The 16,904-nt window shown below is 33.4% G+C and overlaps 1 protein-coding gene across 1 annotated transcript in view; it reads right to left on the reverse strand.

Moving 5' to 3' along the window:
• Positions 1-12,842, reverse strand: part of LOC140166016 (gelsolin-like protein 2) — a 51,226-nt gene extending 38,384 nt beyond the window's left edge. Inside the window, exon 1 of the mRNA XM_072189384.1 lies at positions 12,367-12,842. Within this exon, the coding sequence (XP_072045485.1) occupies positions 12,367-12,606 (240 nt within the window). The 5' untranslated portion in view covers positions 12,607-12,842. The remainder of the gene's footprint in view (positions 1-12,366) is intronic.
• Between the last annotated feature and the right edge of the window lie 4,062 nt (positions 12,843-16,904).

A 16,904-nucleotide genomic window follows, 5' to 3' on the forward strand; every position in this document is an offset into this window, starting at 1 on the left:
AACATAACCAAGACAATAAGCAGTTAGTTCTATGAGGAATTTAAAGTTAGCTCATTTATTTCACTAGAACAAACAGAAACCGCACCGGGACACGAACTCACAACAGAAACCGCACCGGGACTCGAACTCGCATCTGCACACACCAATCATCGGCATCTATAAATGCCTTATACCCATTGAGCCAACTTTATATAACGTAAACATGATAAACTCATCATCGTCACCAAAATATATTCGATCTAAATATAGCATGTCCCACAATTCTCACGATGTCTGCTGGCGGGCCAAATAAATGTATTTATAAACATCCCATCTGGATATACTTTTATTATATAATTATATCTCTCCCAGCAAACGCACACCGTTTTACAGAAAAGGTTTAAATGTCGGGTTATATAAAGCTTATACAAACGATTTAGTAATATTCATATAACATTTTTGAAAACGTGTTGCAAAACATTCTAACAGAATATTATTTAACTGTTGACAAAATATTTTACAAAAATGTTTACAAAAATGTTTGCCCAAAATATTTTACAATAACCAGATAACGTTTTAAAAACGTATTCATGATCTTTATACAACCCGACATTTAAATGTTAAACGTTTTGAATAAACGTTTTAAGAACATTTTTCTGTTTGCTGGGTTTGCTTGTTGTTACTATATTGTTGCTGATGTCGTTCCTATATTCCTGCATTTTATTCTGGAAGTTTTTTACTTTTATTTTGTTTAATTATTGTTATTTTTATTGACTTCATCGTCATCCTTGTTGTTTTGTTGTTGTTATCATAAGCTGCTGTTATTTATAGATTTCGCTTGCAGTCCTTTACCAGTATTACAAATTTAACAATATATTTTTAGACGGAACTCCGGAATCAGGTAAAATTACTATTGCATTAAAATATAATAATTGTCTGAGTCATTTTTTTGTAATTGTGAGAACAACAATTTCTGATTATTCCTTTTAATTTGTCTCATTATCATTTGTTCTTGTTCAAAGATTGGTGAATAAATATGTTAAAATGCAAGCTTAAACCATTTTTTGTATACTTGTTCTTAAAATTACAAACAATGACTTTGTGTAACTATGACGATATCTTGATACAGCATATTTTTAGAAATTAATGTCACAAGGTCTAATTGAAACTTGGTTATTTTTTTGGGGGAAATTTATCTTGCTAAAATTAGTATCAAATTGATCGTCTAAGCTGTGATCATCATGATCATTATGAATTTGTCACATTTGCCGCATGATTTTATAGTTAATATCTCCTGCACTTTTTATCTCGACGATAACAGCAAAAAATCATTTGCAAAGAAGGCTGAGTTATGTCGAATCCTCCTATGGATTCTTCGTATCTAGTTTCATGTTGAGTTGATCAAGCATGTCTTGTTTGACCGAGTTACGGAACAGAGTTGAATTGTAATACCAGGAATTTGGAATCCCTGGCAATAGCAAATATCGAATCTGCTAGGGGGATTTAGCCAAAGAACTGTAGTTGGGTTCCGTGGCAAATGCGATCCTGAAGGAGAATTCCGATTATGATAAGCCTGAGTCACACATTTTATTCGACGTTGATTATCATTGTTGATCAAGTAATTGTATGTCTTCTATATATGAATGTTTGTTGACAAACAATACCACGTTGAATATATTCTTTTTTAATTAAGAGAAACGAGAGTGAGGTAACAGGTTATTATATCACAGAAGTAAAATATGAGCATGATGAGTCAGATAACCTGCTAAGATTTTTACCATGCATATCTGCAGTAAACGTGTTTTTTTTTCGTGTTTTTTTTCTCGTTTTTTGGTGTGTTTTTTTAAATGTGTTTTCACATATAGCTTTTGTTTCTACTGAAGATCAGTGAAAATTGCAATTGTTGTTGTCTTTACTGATTCGATTTATTGCGAATGTTATTGTTGTTGTTGTTGTTGTTGTTGTTTATGCTGTCTACTTTTGTTGTTTATCACTCTTATATGTCATTTCAGAACCTCAAACGTCATACTGTATTTGATATTAAACCAATTCTGGATGGAGCTCCAAAACCAGGAAAGACTGCATTACAATCGCATGGCGGTAGATAACGAAAGCAATATAATTTGTTTTTGAATTTTTAGTTTGTCAGTTTTTTTTGTTTTTTTCTGTAATGTCTTCATTTCTAAAATCCTAAGTAAAAACAAATCAAGAAAATAAAAATTTGTCAAAAGTTACGTTCCTATATCATGATATATGAAGTATGATTGTCAGTTTAATAATACAATATATTTGACTATACGTCATAACACGTATAATAATTGCATTCTTATGATAGCTATGAACGTTAAGATATAAGTGGATTCCTCCTAATGACATAGCCTACATTCTACGTATATGGTCGAATCCAACCAAAAGTGTCCACGGGCCAAAAATAAAAGTCCGAAATAAAAGTGTCTCCACAATTTTTTCCTTTTGCCCATTGATTGATGACATATTGGCCTTATAGGAACCAAAAGTGCCATTACTAATCTTGAAAAATAAATCCAGGACGTGTGATAGTAAATGTGATATCAAAACCCAATGTTACCTACGAATACCACTAGGATGCTTTCACTATCGCAATACTAATCAACCTAAAACAAATGGAATATTCCCATTAACGCTTTTTTCGTGTAATGTAGACCACAGGGTGTCAGGAAAATGCTAGCTCAACCAAAAAATATTTGTTTTTATTTTTATAACGCGATCAATATGATCTTAGTCAATTTATGCTAGTTTATTTTTGAAAATGAAGTTTAGGTCAGTTTCTGTATTTTATTTATCAAATGAGTATGAATCAATTTACACATTGTATAAGAACGAGTAGGATATATGTTTTCAAGAATATTAGGAATTATAAGCATACACCTAACGCTTTATACAATGAAAAGGTGAACAAACCCGGGTATTCGTAGGTAACATGAGCGATTTAACAATATCTATATTGAGTTTAGAGGTTTAAAGTTTGCTATTATGGTAATGAATTAATAAAATGGTAGTTTTAGATCTCCTTCAGATGGTACGTCCAAATGAATAAATGCTATTACCTTAGATCAAAAATGTTTTGATGCTTTTAGCAAGATTTTGACCACTTCATTTTGATATACATGTAGTTAATCAGCAATTTTACATAATAAATAATTGTTGAATGAATCCGTATATGGGTAATAATAGTGTCCTGGGGTACCGCTTAAAGTTTTTGACAATTAATTTCCATTGGTAGCGACACTTCATTACACATGTCATGTATTATGCTGTATTCGTAAGTAACATTTCAGTATTTGTAGGTAAGAATTAGACTTTTGGTGGATATCCCAATCAAAACTTCATTTTATAAAGCACTTTGAATGTATCATTTTCTTTATGTGCGTTTATTGATACTTTAGACCCTATCATGTATTAATAATGTCGGTTCACAGCGGTTGAAAGAGTATTGAAGTAAGAAACAAAGGCACTAAAGTGACTTTAATTTGCTTAATTGCACACAACTCGCTTAAAACCGTTATTGCAGACTTGTGAAGTCCATCTTGGAGTCAGTTACGTCTTGTGGCCTTTCGTTTGAGGGCAACTACAATTAGCTTTATACCAGGGTCCATCATTATGTTGTCTAGATCATGAGACAATGAGAACAGTCGTTTTTCCATGGTATTCGTAGGTAACCTTAGCGAAAACGTCAAAAGTTACCTTCGAATAAATCAATTTGGACACAAATTACTCAGACACCAGAAGGTCGGTAAACATTTAAAATGAAGCACACATGACAGTTGACAAATCCAAGTATTTATCCCCTTCTAATCTTCTTTGAATCTGATTTTTCTTTCAAATGAGCAGACCGTCCTCTATTTCAGTACATATTTTTCAACAATTAAGCCGTATTCAGTTTTGCATGGTGGGCATGTATGTGAATTCGCAACTTTCATTGACATATGATTTGATAGCAAACATACAGGCCTTCGTTATGTACCAATATGGGCATTGGCATGAATGGCGGTGTTTCACAATACTGTCATGATGTCAAATTGTATTAGTAGGTAACATTCGGTTACCGAAATTTACCTACGAATACTTGCTTTTATTGTTGACATCTCAGAAATATTTAAACGCAGGCTATTGAAACTTGGTAGAAATAAAGAGTGTATTACCCTGCACCTATTGCTTAACTATTGTTTATATTCTCTCACTTTGTGGAAATGACACAGCTTTTAACATGTATTCGGAGGTAATGCATATTTTTTACCAAACCTACTTTTGTGCCATTTAGAATTTCTGGCAGCTAAACACAATAATAAAGATGCCCGAATGCAATGCATTTCAGTATTGGACATATCAAAGCTTGTATCAATTGCGCATTTATGAGTGATTTCCATTTTTAAAGATATATCTAGTGCTATGAAAAATTGTATTCGTAGGTAATGTAAAAAATACCACTCAAAAAATGATCACAAAAATTCATAATTATGTACAAATATGTGAAAAATTGAACAGGCAATCTTTGAATACACGCCTTTCAGGAAATCAATTTAGATTCAATCCAATGACTTCTTTTCATAACTGATTTAGACGTTTTTAAAAATACTTTAAGAAATATTTTGAAAAAATGGGGTAAAAATAGCATGTTTTGGGGTCTCTGTGTCTAAGTTTTTCACAGAAGGGGTCTTATTATATATGGCGCGAAGCGTATGATCAAGGCGAATAAACACAATACAAAAATGAATACCAATTGATTAATACTTTTAAGTTATGGCCCTGAACATGCCGTGTACACTTTTCGTTGGATTCGACCATATATTATATCTCGTTTCATGAAAATGATGTTAATTTGATCAATTACACAGCAGCTGGGATGAAAAAACACCGTCCAAGCTGTACGAGTTTTATACAAGTCTCGTTTTGCACAACCGGATCCAGAAAGATGTGTAAAACCAAAACAAACAGCTAGCTGTTCATGGAAATAAAGTAAGCAGGAGGTTTTTTTTTTTTGTCATTGTGTTTTTAAAAAAAAGCAAACCACAAACACATGATTGGAAAAAATTAGAACACGTATACATAAATCATTAAACATCAATCAAATCACAAATTGACATCAAACATACACAAAAGTTCTGTGACCAAACATATCAGATTGAACCATGCGAATATACAAGATTTACCTGCCACCACAAAAGTGGGCTTACTTAAATTACATGTACATGTACAGGAAGAGCATGTAAAAGGTGATTTATAAACAGTACATTTTACAACCAAAAAGTGAAATCAAAAATCAACACTCCATTTACGGAAGTGTTGAGATAGTTTCCTTTTTCAGAGCAATTTGATACTCAATCTTACGTTTGATAATGATAAAGGATTTAAGACCACTAAACGAGGAGAGACATTTTGGAATTTACATTTGTAAATAAAAAATTTGTAGCATAAAAATAAGAATGTCAAAAAGGGTACACCAAACATTACATCAATCTGGTTGAAATTGTAGTCAGAATGCAGTTTCATATTAATACAATTTTGAAGAGCCTGCCAAGAAAATGTATTTTCTTTCATTTTAGAGTGTTTTCCACTCAAAAATGGGTTGTCCTTCATTTAACTCCTTCAAAGAGTGGAAATTCACTCTTTTACATTAAGGGCTGGGGTATGAACGTTTGGACAGTATTTATTTTGGGACATCAGAGCACATCAGACATATCGAATTGCATTCTGAATACGAAGAATGTCATTCTGATATCAAATAATTTTGATTTTTGAAATTCGCAATTTAATACACATTTTATGGCAAATCATTAAAATTGATATTTTTGATATTTAACAGTACTTGAAGTAAACTTTAGAAATCTGATGATTTATACTTAAAGTGTATGTAGGTGGGATGAAAAGCCGACGATCAATTGGAAATGTTGACCTTTCGTATTGAAGATATGGATTTTTTTCCCAAAACACCAAAAAAAATTAGGTCTTTTTAGGAAAAAATCCATATCTTCAATATGAAAGGTCAAAATTTTCAATTGACCGTCGGCTTTTCCTCCTCCTGCTACATACACTTTAAGAATATAACATTAGATTTATATAATTTACTTCGAGGACTGTTATATATCAAAAATTTGAAAAATATCAAATTTTTATAATTTGTCATAAAATTTGTATTATATTGTGATTTTCAAAAATGAAAATTATTTGATATCAGAAAGACATGCTTCGTATTCAGAATGCAATTCGATATGTCTGATGTGCTCTCATGTCCCACAAAAATACTGTCGAAACGCAATAAACGCTCATTTTAGATCCCTTAAGAGAGTATTTTGAAACTGAAAAACGTACAATATAAGGCTAAACAATTTTTTTAAAATCATTTTATTGTCAAAATGGAAATTCCCATTTTTTTGGATAAAATTTTGGTCTGGGAATTCCCAAACAATTATGGTACAAACTTAGATGTCTTCTTTAGGGGGTGCCATTAATTTCTGGAAAAGCCCAATACACATAAAAAACAAATATTGAAAAGGAAGACAGTTAAGGCCAGACAGGAGGAGGGTTGAGAAGGTACAAGACCAGGCTCAAACATCCGCAGGTATATTAAACAATAGCACAAAACAACAAAATATAATTGCAGGTTATAAAGGAAAATATTATATATAAGAAATAATATATTATGAAAAAAAAGTTGACAGGAGCCCGCCCCGAAACAATTGCACTAAAAAGATTTTTTTTAAATCTATTCCGAACCCGATTTCCAACCCTAAATCTTTTTTTGTTTTTTTAGTGTGTGTGGTTTTTTTTTGGGGGAGGATTATTATTATTATTTTTATTTTTTATTTTTTTTTTTGTCTTCAATACTCTGGACTCATATATAATTATCTGCCATAAGTGCCATCCCAGTGAAACATTCTACAACCAAGAAGTTCTAGGGTCCCATTACAGTCAACGTGTCTACGTGTCTACTCGCATCCACTCACAATGTAAGACGTCTGTTCAAGTCAAGCAAACTTCATTAACCGTACACTGCTGATTACCATTATCTTTACATCAATTGGCAATTAAAACATGTGTGCTCGTCTTTCAATACGACAATATCCATTTCACAACATGCATGCATACTGCACAGCTCTGATCCAAATGTCCCCGGGTAAATGACCAATTTGAAAGTTTATTTTGACAGACTAAGGGAGACAATATTATACCGATTATCTTATTTTTCCTAACAATTTACTTATTTTGAAGACAATAATTTTATTTTATTTTTGTCTGTACATGCCTCGCCAATTTTTGCATTATAAATTTTGTAATAAAGTATATGATCATGTATATTTTGGACAATGAATGAAATGATAAGAGGCGGATGTTTTAAATATCGACGTGTAAACTTTAAAACAATTGTTTATAGGTTAAGGATTCTTTCAATTAAGTAACATAAACTCCGTTGCTTTTAGTGTAAGTGAGACCTTTGTTGTTTCTGAAACACACGAAAAGTGGATTAATATTACATAATAATTATTAGACATGAAAAGAAGAAGAATATACTTTGTGGGTTTATTCTACTTTTTCTTTGCTATTGCTTTTATCAGCAATGTTTTAATTATTGCCTTGATTGCCATGCCAGTGTATGTGTGGCATATTCTATTGTAGTTTTATACCTTTTATGTACTTTTGTACAATTTTTTGATAAAATGTTTTTTACTGTTGTTTTAAAACCACTGCTTTTATAGCACCTATAGATAACGCCTTTTCATGCAATTATTATTACTGGTTATGATGGTTAGCGGTGGTAAATAAAATGTTTTTATTTATTCTGTAACTTGCATTAATTATAAGAGCAATAATACTTATTTTGCCATTGACAGGTTTTGCATTGTACTATCATGTCATCGTTCCAAGCATTTCAAGTCAAGAAGCCAACTTGGTGTCAAACAAAACTCCCATGCCTAAGGCTTGGTTGATATCAAATTTAGAGCAAAGGTTTCCCCTTTTAATAAAATTGGATACGCCCATTATATTAAAGAATACTAAAGACATTTTCCTATTCATATAAGAAATATTTTCCATCGCAGATATGGGAACCGATCTCAAAATGCAATATTTTGGTTATTATAGCCAATACTTTTAGGGGAACATTATTATTACAATAAAATACGAATTTTTAATGTTTTGATCAGATTATCTTAACATTAACTTACTAGTATCCGATTAATAAACTCCCACCAATGTCCCCTACCTCTGATCATAATCCTTTTGTGATTCCCAACCGTAAGCTCAATTTAAACCCTTTCTGTAAGATCTTTAGGATGGTGAGTTAGGATTATTACTATTAGGCATCCCTCCATGATGATAATGGTGGTGGTGATGGTGATAATCAACGCTCTGCAGGGTATATTGTTCTATTGTTTCCGATTAGAGCGCTGACATATTGGAAAATGTTGCCAATCAACATTCATGAGAGTGTACATTCAACGTCCAGTTTTCGAAATTGGGTGACTTGTGTTTGGCAGGTGTGAAATACTTCTGACTGGGCGTTTTAATTACGTAACGAATAAAGGCGTTGACATCATCGAATGGCTGCCCAGTGCTGTTGTGTTTAATTGTTAATTATATAGGCCTAATAATTATTATTAAATGTATTCATCATTCCTTTCTTTTCCCTTTTCTGTACTTATTCTTTCCTAGGCCTACACTTTATCACGCCCTCGCTCTCCTTGTCCCCTCTCACCCTCCCTCTCTCATTCCCATCATTTTTCTTATATTTCTATTTATCTACTTGTCTTTATTATATCTTTTCATTTTTCATTTTTCTCCTTCCTCCAGCCCTCTCTCATTCTCCATATCCCCTCCTCCCCTCTTCCTCCTTCCTCCCCTCCCAAGACTTCTCACAAGGGTGAATCTGCCCCTTCCCAACCCCCTCCCCTCTTTGGGTACGCCAATATTTCTATACCAATCTCCTTCTTAAAATAAAATTAAATGGAAATTTCTTTAAAACAACCTTTATAGGCCTATACTTATACTTACATGTATACGTATAGCGATTACCATTATAGTGTAATATAGATATGTGGAAATGGCAGCCTTCATACATTCTAATGTGTAATCGATCAGCAAGAGCATTCAATTTATTTAAATGAAGCGCCTAAAGTCAGGTGGGTGGTAAAGATGATTGCATCGACAGCTAAAGCCTCCTTTATAGACTTCAGACCCACACAAGCACACATTTGGGTTACGTGGGAACAATGGTACCACTTTACACATGACTACCCTTACACATGACTGTATTGTGGTCACTTATTGATACTCGCCTGTTGTGTAGAGCGTTCATATGATGCCTGATCAGTAACCAATTTAATGGTGGAACCCCTTTGTTCGAAACAATGGTACCACTTTTATGAATAGCCTGTCGCAACTTCTAATCGGCATCAAACGAACAAAGCATTATATAATCTATTGCGACTCTATTTATATTAAAAGCTCTTTGGTGATAATGGTGATGTCAGATGATAATGCATGAATGCCATATCTGTTACTCTTTCAAACATGGACTGCATTGCTAGCGCGGGCTTTTCAAATCACAATGTTGAAGCGTGTGTCCATGTGTTCCATACATAATTGTAAAATGGGATAGCCCTATATAAAATACGGACTGAGGCGGGCCTTTCAAATCACAATGTTGAAGCGTGCATTTTAAAATTAAATTTAGTTCACGTGTTCCATATGTGAGTGGACGCGGCGAATCAGCCGTAAACTCGGCAAATTGTATTCTGAGTTAAAGTGTAAAATGTATGTGAAGGTCGTATTCATAGGTGTATCAATTCGTTGCGACAAGTATCTTATCAAACGCTGTTTAAATCAATCAATAATACTACTGCTGAAGAGGATAATAAGCTTCTACAAATTTCTTGTCTTTGTTTGCTTTGGCTAAATCCTGTTCAAGTGGTAGATAACAAAGCATTGTATTTTGTCTAGGTATGTATAATCAACAATGAATAATGAGAGGATATTTCTGAACCTCGTTGACTTGGGGATGATTTGAAATGACCGCCAATTATGACTGTTGGATATTTATTACCAGAAATGTAGAAAAAGAGACACATGTAGAACCGATAAAAATTACAATTTTGTCGAAGGAACAGAGTTCAACAAATCATAACCCCGCTTTTGGATATCGTTTGAAGTCAAATGATATACCATTTTAAAGCTTATGGTATATATTTTCTAAACACGAAATAAAACAAAATTGACCGGGGCCGACTTTACGGCTGATTCGCCGCGTCCAGTCACATATATGATTGTAAAATGTTGCGATAATTAAGTATGTTAGAGGAGGTGTTTCAAAATACTTTCAAAATATTCATGTAAGTGTATGTATCAAATGAGCGTAAGTCGCGGACAAAATGTGTTTTCGATATTCAATAGTAATAAATATATTCTTGCTTACAGTTTTTAGCCAATTGTGCTTAAAGGTCTGTTCATTAATGATATGTAAATAATTTATATATGTAAAAAGTATGTAAAATTGCTGCCAGAAGTAGGTTTCCTTTTTTTGAACCAACCTGTAGGCTTATTGTATTTTTCTATCTAAACAAATAAATAAACACACTCTATCACACCCACAAAAAACAATATCAAAATAAGGAAATATGTGCTGGGTTTTTGAAAGTTGTTTCCGAATTTCGCGCTTTTTGATTGTTTGCATTTTGAACTATTTTTATTCGTGTAAATATTTATTATTTTATTGCAATTCTTGATTTCTTTCCTTTATTTGATTTCCTTTGCTTTATTACATTAACTGTAAGATGTATAGGATGGCGATGGGATTATCATGCATCCTTTCATGATGATGATCATGATGATGATGATGTTGGTGATGATGATGATGAAGTTAGTGCTGATAATGATGATGATGATGATGTCGGACGATGGTAATATTGATGATGATGTTGGTGCTGACGACGACGACGACGATGATGATGATGATGATGATGATGATGAGGATGATGATGGCGATGACGATGATGATGATGGTGATGATTAAGATGATGATGAAGATTAATGATGATAATAAATACCTATCATGTTTACTTTCAAATATTAATACGAAGGGCAACAACAGAGGAGCTGTTGCTATCTTGTTTGAATGACCTTTGAACCTTGAACCCTTGATTAAATGACCTCGACCCCATTCCATATACTTGTGTAGTTTCATGTTGAATATTATGGATTCTGTTTTGATCCCCTCCCCCTTTCCCTGTAAAATTCGAATGAAACATATTTTACCCTAAATTTCATTAATTTTAATAAATTTACTCAATTTTAGGTTTCTGGAAAAGGCGACGATGATCATGGATGTCATGGGGCTATTATTTTAAACATATTCCCTTATTTCTATGCATTTAAATATATGGATGTCACATGCAAATGAGGAATAAGAAAGTTATTTATGATAATTTGGGTATAAATTATAAAACAAAGTTACTTTTGTTTTGGGTTTTCTTTGTTTTATGCCTACCTCATTTTCAGTATGCATATTGGTCAAAATATATATAACCTCCACCGCATCCATCTTAATATCTTATGCTTGGGAATACTTACCAATTTATAATGCAATGTTAAATAATTTGTAAAATCAATGGTCCTCTCCCCTTTCTTTTTTAAAACTTTTTTGTCGCAAACCTTAATCAATTTCAATATTATTTTGAGTTGGATATTCATATTATTTTATTTACTAACTTTTTAAAGCAACAAATATCTCATATAGTTTAGTGTATAAGCTCATTTTATACATGCCAAACGTACGACACATGTATAATATGCGTACATGTACCAAACCCCAGGTATCTCCCGGTTGAAGTATGAGCGACGGTATTGTTAAATTTTAAAGATGCTAAACTTTTAAAAGAATTGGGCGTACTGCTAGTTGCCTCTTCTTATTATACTGCATAGAGGAAATAAAATGTTTTTGTGTGCATCACACAAATTTATGCCGCTGGTCCCGTAGAAGCGTGCGTAAATCATTCAGACTTGCCTAAAATATAAATGGTTTTCGCGAAACGCTATACAACTGCAATGGCGGCGTGTAAATGCTTAAAATTCCTAACGTGTTTTCTATATCTGACCCGCTCAATGTATATATAAATTCGCGTTTATCTATTTGGTTAACGCTATCTTATTGAAACGGAAAAGTATTTTCTAAAATATTAAAAAAGTAAACTATTTTAAAGTATTATTAATGATTAATTTAAAAATAAATATAGCATATATTTTGTTTCTTGTATCATATACAATATACGAAACAGTGAGACATTTAAATCGATATATCTGATTACACGTGATAAAAAATGAGCAGAAAATGTTTAAAATGATATATAAGTAACTCACCCATGTATGTAAAATTATATATGAATCTCCATTGAAGAAATTACCATACTCCGTCGGAGGCCAGTATGCCACCTTAAACTTGACAATTCGCCAAATTTGTATGCCTGGTCTAGTTCCCGCATCTTTCCAAGCTGGTTCGGTCTGTGCACTCTCTTTCTTGACTTTCTTCTCTGTATCGGAGCCAAAAAGCGCAAGATTCGTCTCTTTCCAGTTATATTTTTCCCCTTTATCCTCGGACATTTTTTAAGGGTTGAAGAGATGAGTTACGGATTGACCTTGGGAGGGTTGAAGGCGAAAAAAATTCCAACTCGGAGATGTATAGTCCCGAAATTTACAGGCCTAAATTAAGATGCTTTGACATTCCTAGTGGATGATGACGGGGCGGGCGCTCCTCTTCGGAGGATGGTTCAAGCCACATAAGTAGATGTCTTAAACGTGGTAAGACCGCTGTGTCGAACTGAAAAAAACACTCGGTCCGCAAAACCAGGGATACGCGCAAGTCGAGTCGACTTGTATTGACCTTTCAGCACAGTATGGTATGAATGTAGTCTGAGACTTACGTGAAGTTTCTCATACTTCCGATAAAGTTGCATTGGTGGAATAGATTGATAGTATAGAAAAATCTCATGAAGTAAGGACTATTATGATAATGCAGCAACAGTACCGGGACTATTTAAGAGCTAGGCGCATCTTCTGGAAACAGAATACTGGCATAATGTAGCCATGTGCAGCAGTCAATTCAATGGGTCTAGAGAGGAAACTAAGGGTTATGACACACAAAATATAATATGATACAGAAACATGATAAAGGGATGTGACAAAATAATCATAGGGCATATTTCTACAGCATAATAATATACTGCAATAATTGACATGGGTCCATTGCTGTATTATACCAATTATAAAATTGTCTGTTCTAATAGCATTAGGCGACAGAAAACCCCAGATATTGTGATATTTTTGTTTGTTTTTGTTTTCTGGGGTTTTTTTGGTTTTTTTTGTTTTGTTTTGTTTTGTTTTGTTTTGTTTTGTTTTGTTTTGTTTTTTTTTTTTTTTTTGTTTTTTTTTTTTTTTTGTTTTTTTTTTGTTTTTTTCTTTCTTTTTTTTTTTTTTTTTTTTTTTTTTGTTTTGTTTTTGTTTCTGGTTTTTTTGTTTTTTGGTGTTTTTTAGCTGTAGGCCTATTCCTATGCAAGAAAAAACAACCATTTTGGGGCCAAGGTAGATTAATTTTTACTGACATTTTTTCGGAAAAAAATAGATGATTAAAATATTAAGAAATATGTTTGCAACAATTTTCAGATTTTTATCCGATTTTTCGAGTTTTCTTAGTACGGGGTCATTTAGCCTCTTCCAAAAGAATTAAAGTAAAAAAAAAAAAGACCGACCGATCCTACTTGGAAAGTCCGTCTGGCCTTAGAACATGGTTGATTTTTTTTCGTCGTCAACACTAGCTATGTTCGCATCACAAAGTCCCTAAATTTGTGAAATAGACCCATTTTTTTGGTCATTGACTATGGTCTATCGTTTCCGATCTGTACCTATATTATAGCTTGGTTATACCAGGCTATTGACTTTGTGTAGCTTTGGTTACACCAATCAGCTATCAATCCGTCCACCTCTGATGGAAATAACATCATTCCACCCAGGCACAGTTCATAAAGTTCTATTATGTTTGTATACTAATTTGCATGCGTCGGGTACGAAAACTCATACTCCATAAATAAAGGGTTTTGAAAAATTTAGCGGTCACTGTTGTAAGGAGGTGTCAATAAAGTAGGCATATGTCTTGAGAAATGAGCTGATATGCTTACATTGGGTCATGCATAGCCTAAGTTAAGGGATCTGGAATGAGCGTTTTGAGCGTTTCGACAGTATTTTTTGTGGGACATGAGAGCACATCAGACATATCGAATTGCATTCTGAATACAAAGAATGTCTTTCTGATATCAAATAATTTTCATTTAAAGTGAAGGATCACTGGTATAATGTAGTGAATAAATATATCACAAGAGCATTTAATTGTATCAGTTACCGAACTATGTCGCTAAGAACTGTGTTCTTTTTAAACCTGACGTGTCTGTCTCTTATCATATTCCCGAATGGCCAGAAGGCAGCGGGGCACCCCTGGATACAGGTGCAAGTATGTGTGTTCGCTCCATCCAATGGTCACTACATTATTATTACTAGAACTTAGTACCACGACCAAGATATAGTAGCCTATAATGACCAAACACACACATAAAGGGTGCCAGAAAACGTTTAAATATCAGGATATACGCGTTATAAAACGTTTTGCTAACGTTTTCAAATGCTAACGTTTTTAACAAATTTTGACAAAACATTTATTTGACTCATTATGTTTTCAAAATTATTTGTAAAAATATTTTAAGCGTTTTGTTAACATAAGATAATTTTGGAAGTATTTTTTGATAAAGTGTTTTAAAACGATTTCATGATTTTTATGACCTGACATTTAATGATGTTAACATATTAAAGACAATTTTCAAAAACATTTTTAAACGTACTTGTATATTTTCTTGCCGTTCACAGTACAAAATACAAATAGTACACATGGTAGTCCTTCAAGAAAGACCGCGACTAGTAAGCGAGGCCGTCAGGTTCAATACTTAGTTTTTACCGAGAGCCTTCTTGAATGACTATTAACAAATATAATGTGGATGGGTTAGTATCTCAAAGCATTGCTTGAATATACTTAGATCTGTATTGTGATGTGTGTATTGATGAAGTAGTGCATTGATTACGTCTACTCTAGATGTGCGTATTGATGACGTATTGCTTACATCTACCGCAGATGTGTGTACTGACGAAGTATATAGTACATTACTTACATCTACCATATATATGTGTATTGATGAAGTATAGTAGGCCTACATTGTTTACATCTACCATAGATCTGTGTATTGAAGAATTAGTGCACTGCTTACATCTACCGCATATCTATGTACTGACGAAGTAGTACATTGCTTACATCTACCATAGATATATATGTGCATTGATGAAGTATAGTACATTGCGTACATCTACCGAAGATCTTCGTATTGAAGAATTAGTGCATTACTTACGTCTACAGTAGATCTGTGTATTCATGAAGTAATGTATTGCTTACATCATGTAGCTTACCTCTACCGTAGTTGCTTCTTTCTACTGATAATATGTGTATTGATGATGTAGTGCATTGCTTACATCTATTGTAGATCTGTGTATTGATGAAGTAGTACATTGCTTATATATATCATATATCTGTGTATTGATGAAGTAATACATTGCTTGCGTCTACCGTAGGTCTGTGTATTGATGAAATAGTGCGTTGCTTACATCTATCGTAGGTCTGTCTATTGATGAAGCAGTGCATTGCTTACATCTACCGTAGATCTGTGTATTGATGAAGTATTGCAATGCTTACATCTACCGTAGATCTGTGTATTGATGAAGTAGTGCATTGCTTACATCTACTGTAGATCTGTATATTTCTGAAGCCGTGCATTGCTTACATCTACCGTAGATCTGTGTATTGATGAAGTAGTACATTGCTTACATCTACCGTAGATCTGTATATTGATGAAGTAGTGCATTGCTTACATCTACCGTAGATCTGTGTATTGATGAAGTAGTACATTGCTTACATCTACCGTAGATCTGTATATTGATGAAGTAGTGCATTGATCACATCTACCGTAGATCTGTGTATTGATGAAGTAGTAAATTGCTTACATCTACCGTAGATCTGTGTATTGATGAAGTAGTGCATTGATTACATCTACCGTAGATCTGTGTATTGATGAAGTAGTGCATTGCTTACATCTACCGTAGATCTGTGTATTGATGAAGTAGTGCATTGCTTACATCTACCGTAGATCTGTGTATTGATGAAGTAGTGCATTGATTACGTCTACCGTAGATCTGTGTATTGATGAAGTAGTACATTGCTTACATCTACGGTAGATCTGTGTATTGATGAAGTAGTGCATTGATCACATCTACCGTAGATCTATATATTGCTGAAGTAGTGCATTGCTTACATCTACCGTAGATCTGTGTATTGATAAAGTAGTACATTGCTTACATCTACCGTAGATCTGTATATTGATGAAGTAGTGCATTGATCACATCTACCGTAGATATGTGTATTGATTGATGAAGTAGTACATTGCTTACATCTACCATGATGCAGTCATGTCTACAGTAGAATTCATCTCGACCTTTGCAGGACTTAAACCCCATTAAAAGCTATTAAACCAAGATAACACTCATTGAAACAGCTCAACTGATTAAATCGGATCTTCTCTGGTTGTGCACATGTGTCTGTTTTCATGTGCGATATCGCAATAAAGCTGGTATTATAGCTTCAGTTGGGTAACCGATTATAAAGGAAACGAAAGGAAACAATGGTATGTGTACCTTTGTTCACGAAATGAGACAATGGCCTGCTTTTTGTAAACCAGCATTCTTGAAAATGAGCAACATAATGATTGTTGACTTAACACGGTTTGGAAATAATTTCTTCATATTTTTGGTGT

Source organism: Amphiura filiformis, chromosome 12, assembly GCF_039555335.1.
Source record: "Amphiura filiformis chromosome 12, Afil_fr2py, whole genome shotgun sequence".
Lineage (NCBI taxonomy): Eukaryota > Metazoa > Echinodermata > Ophiuroidea > Amphilepidida > Amphiuridae > Amphiura > Amphiura filiformis.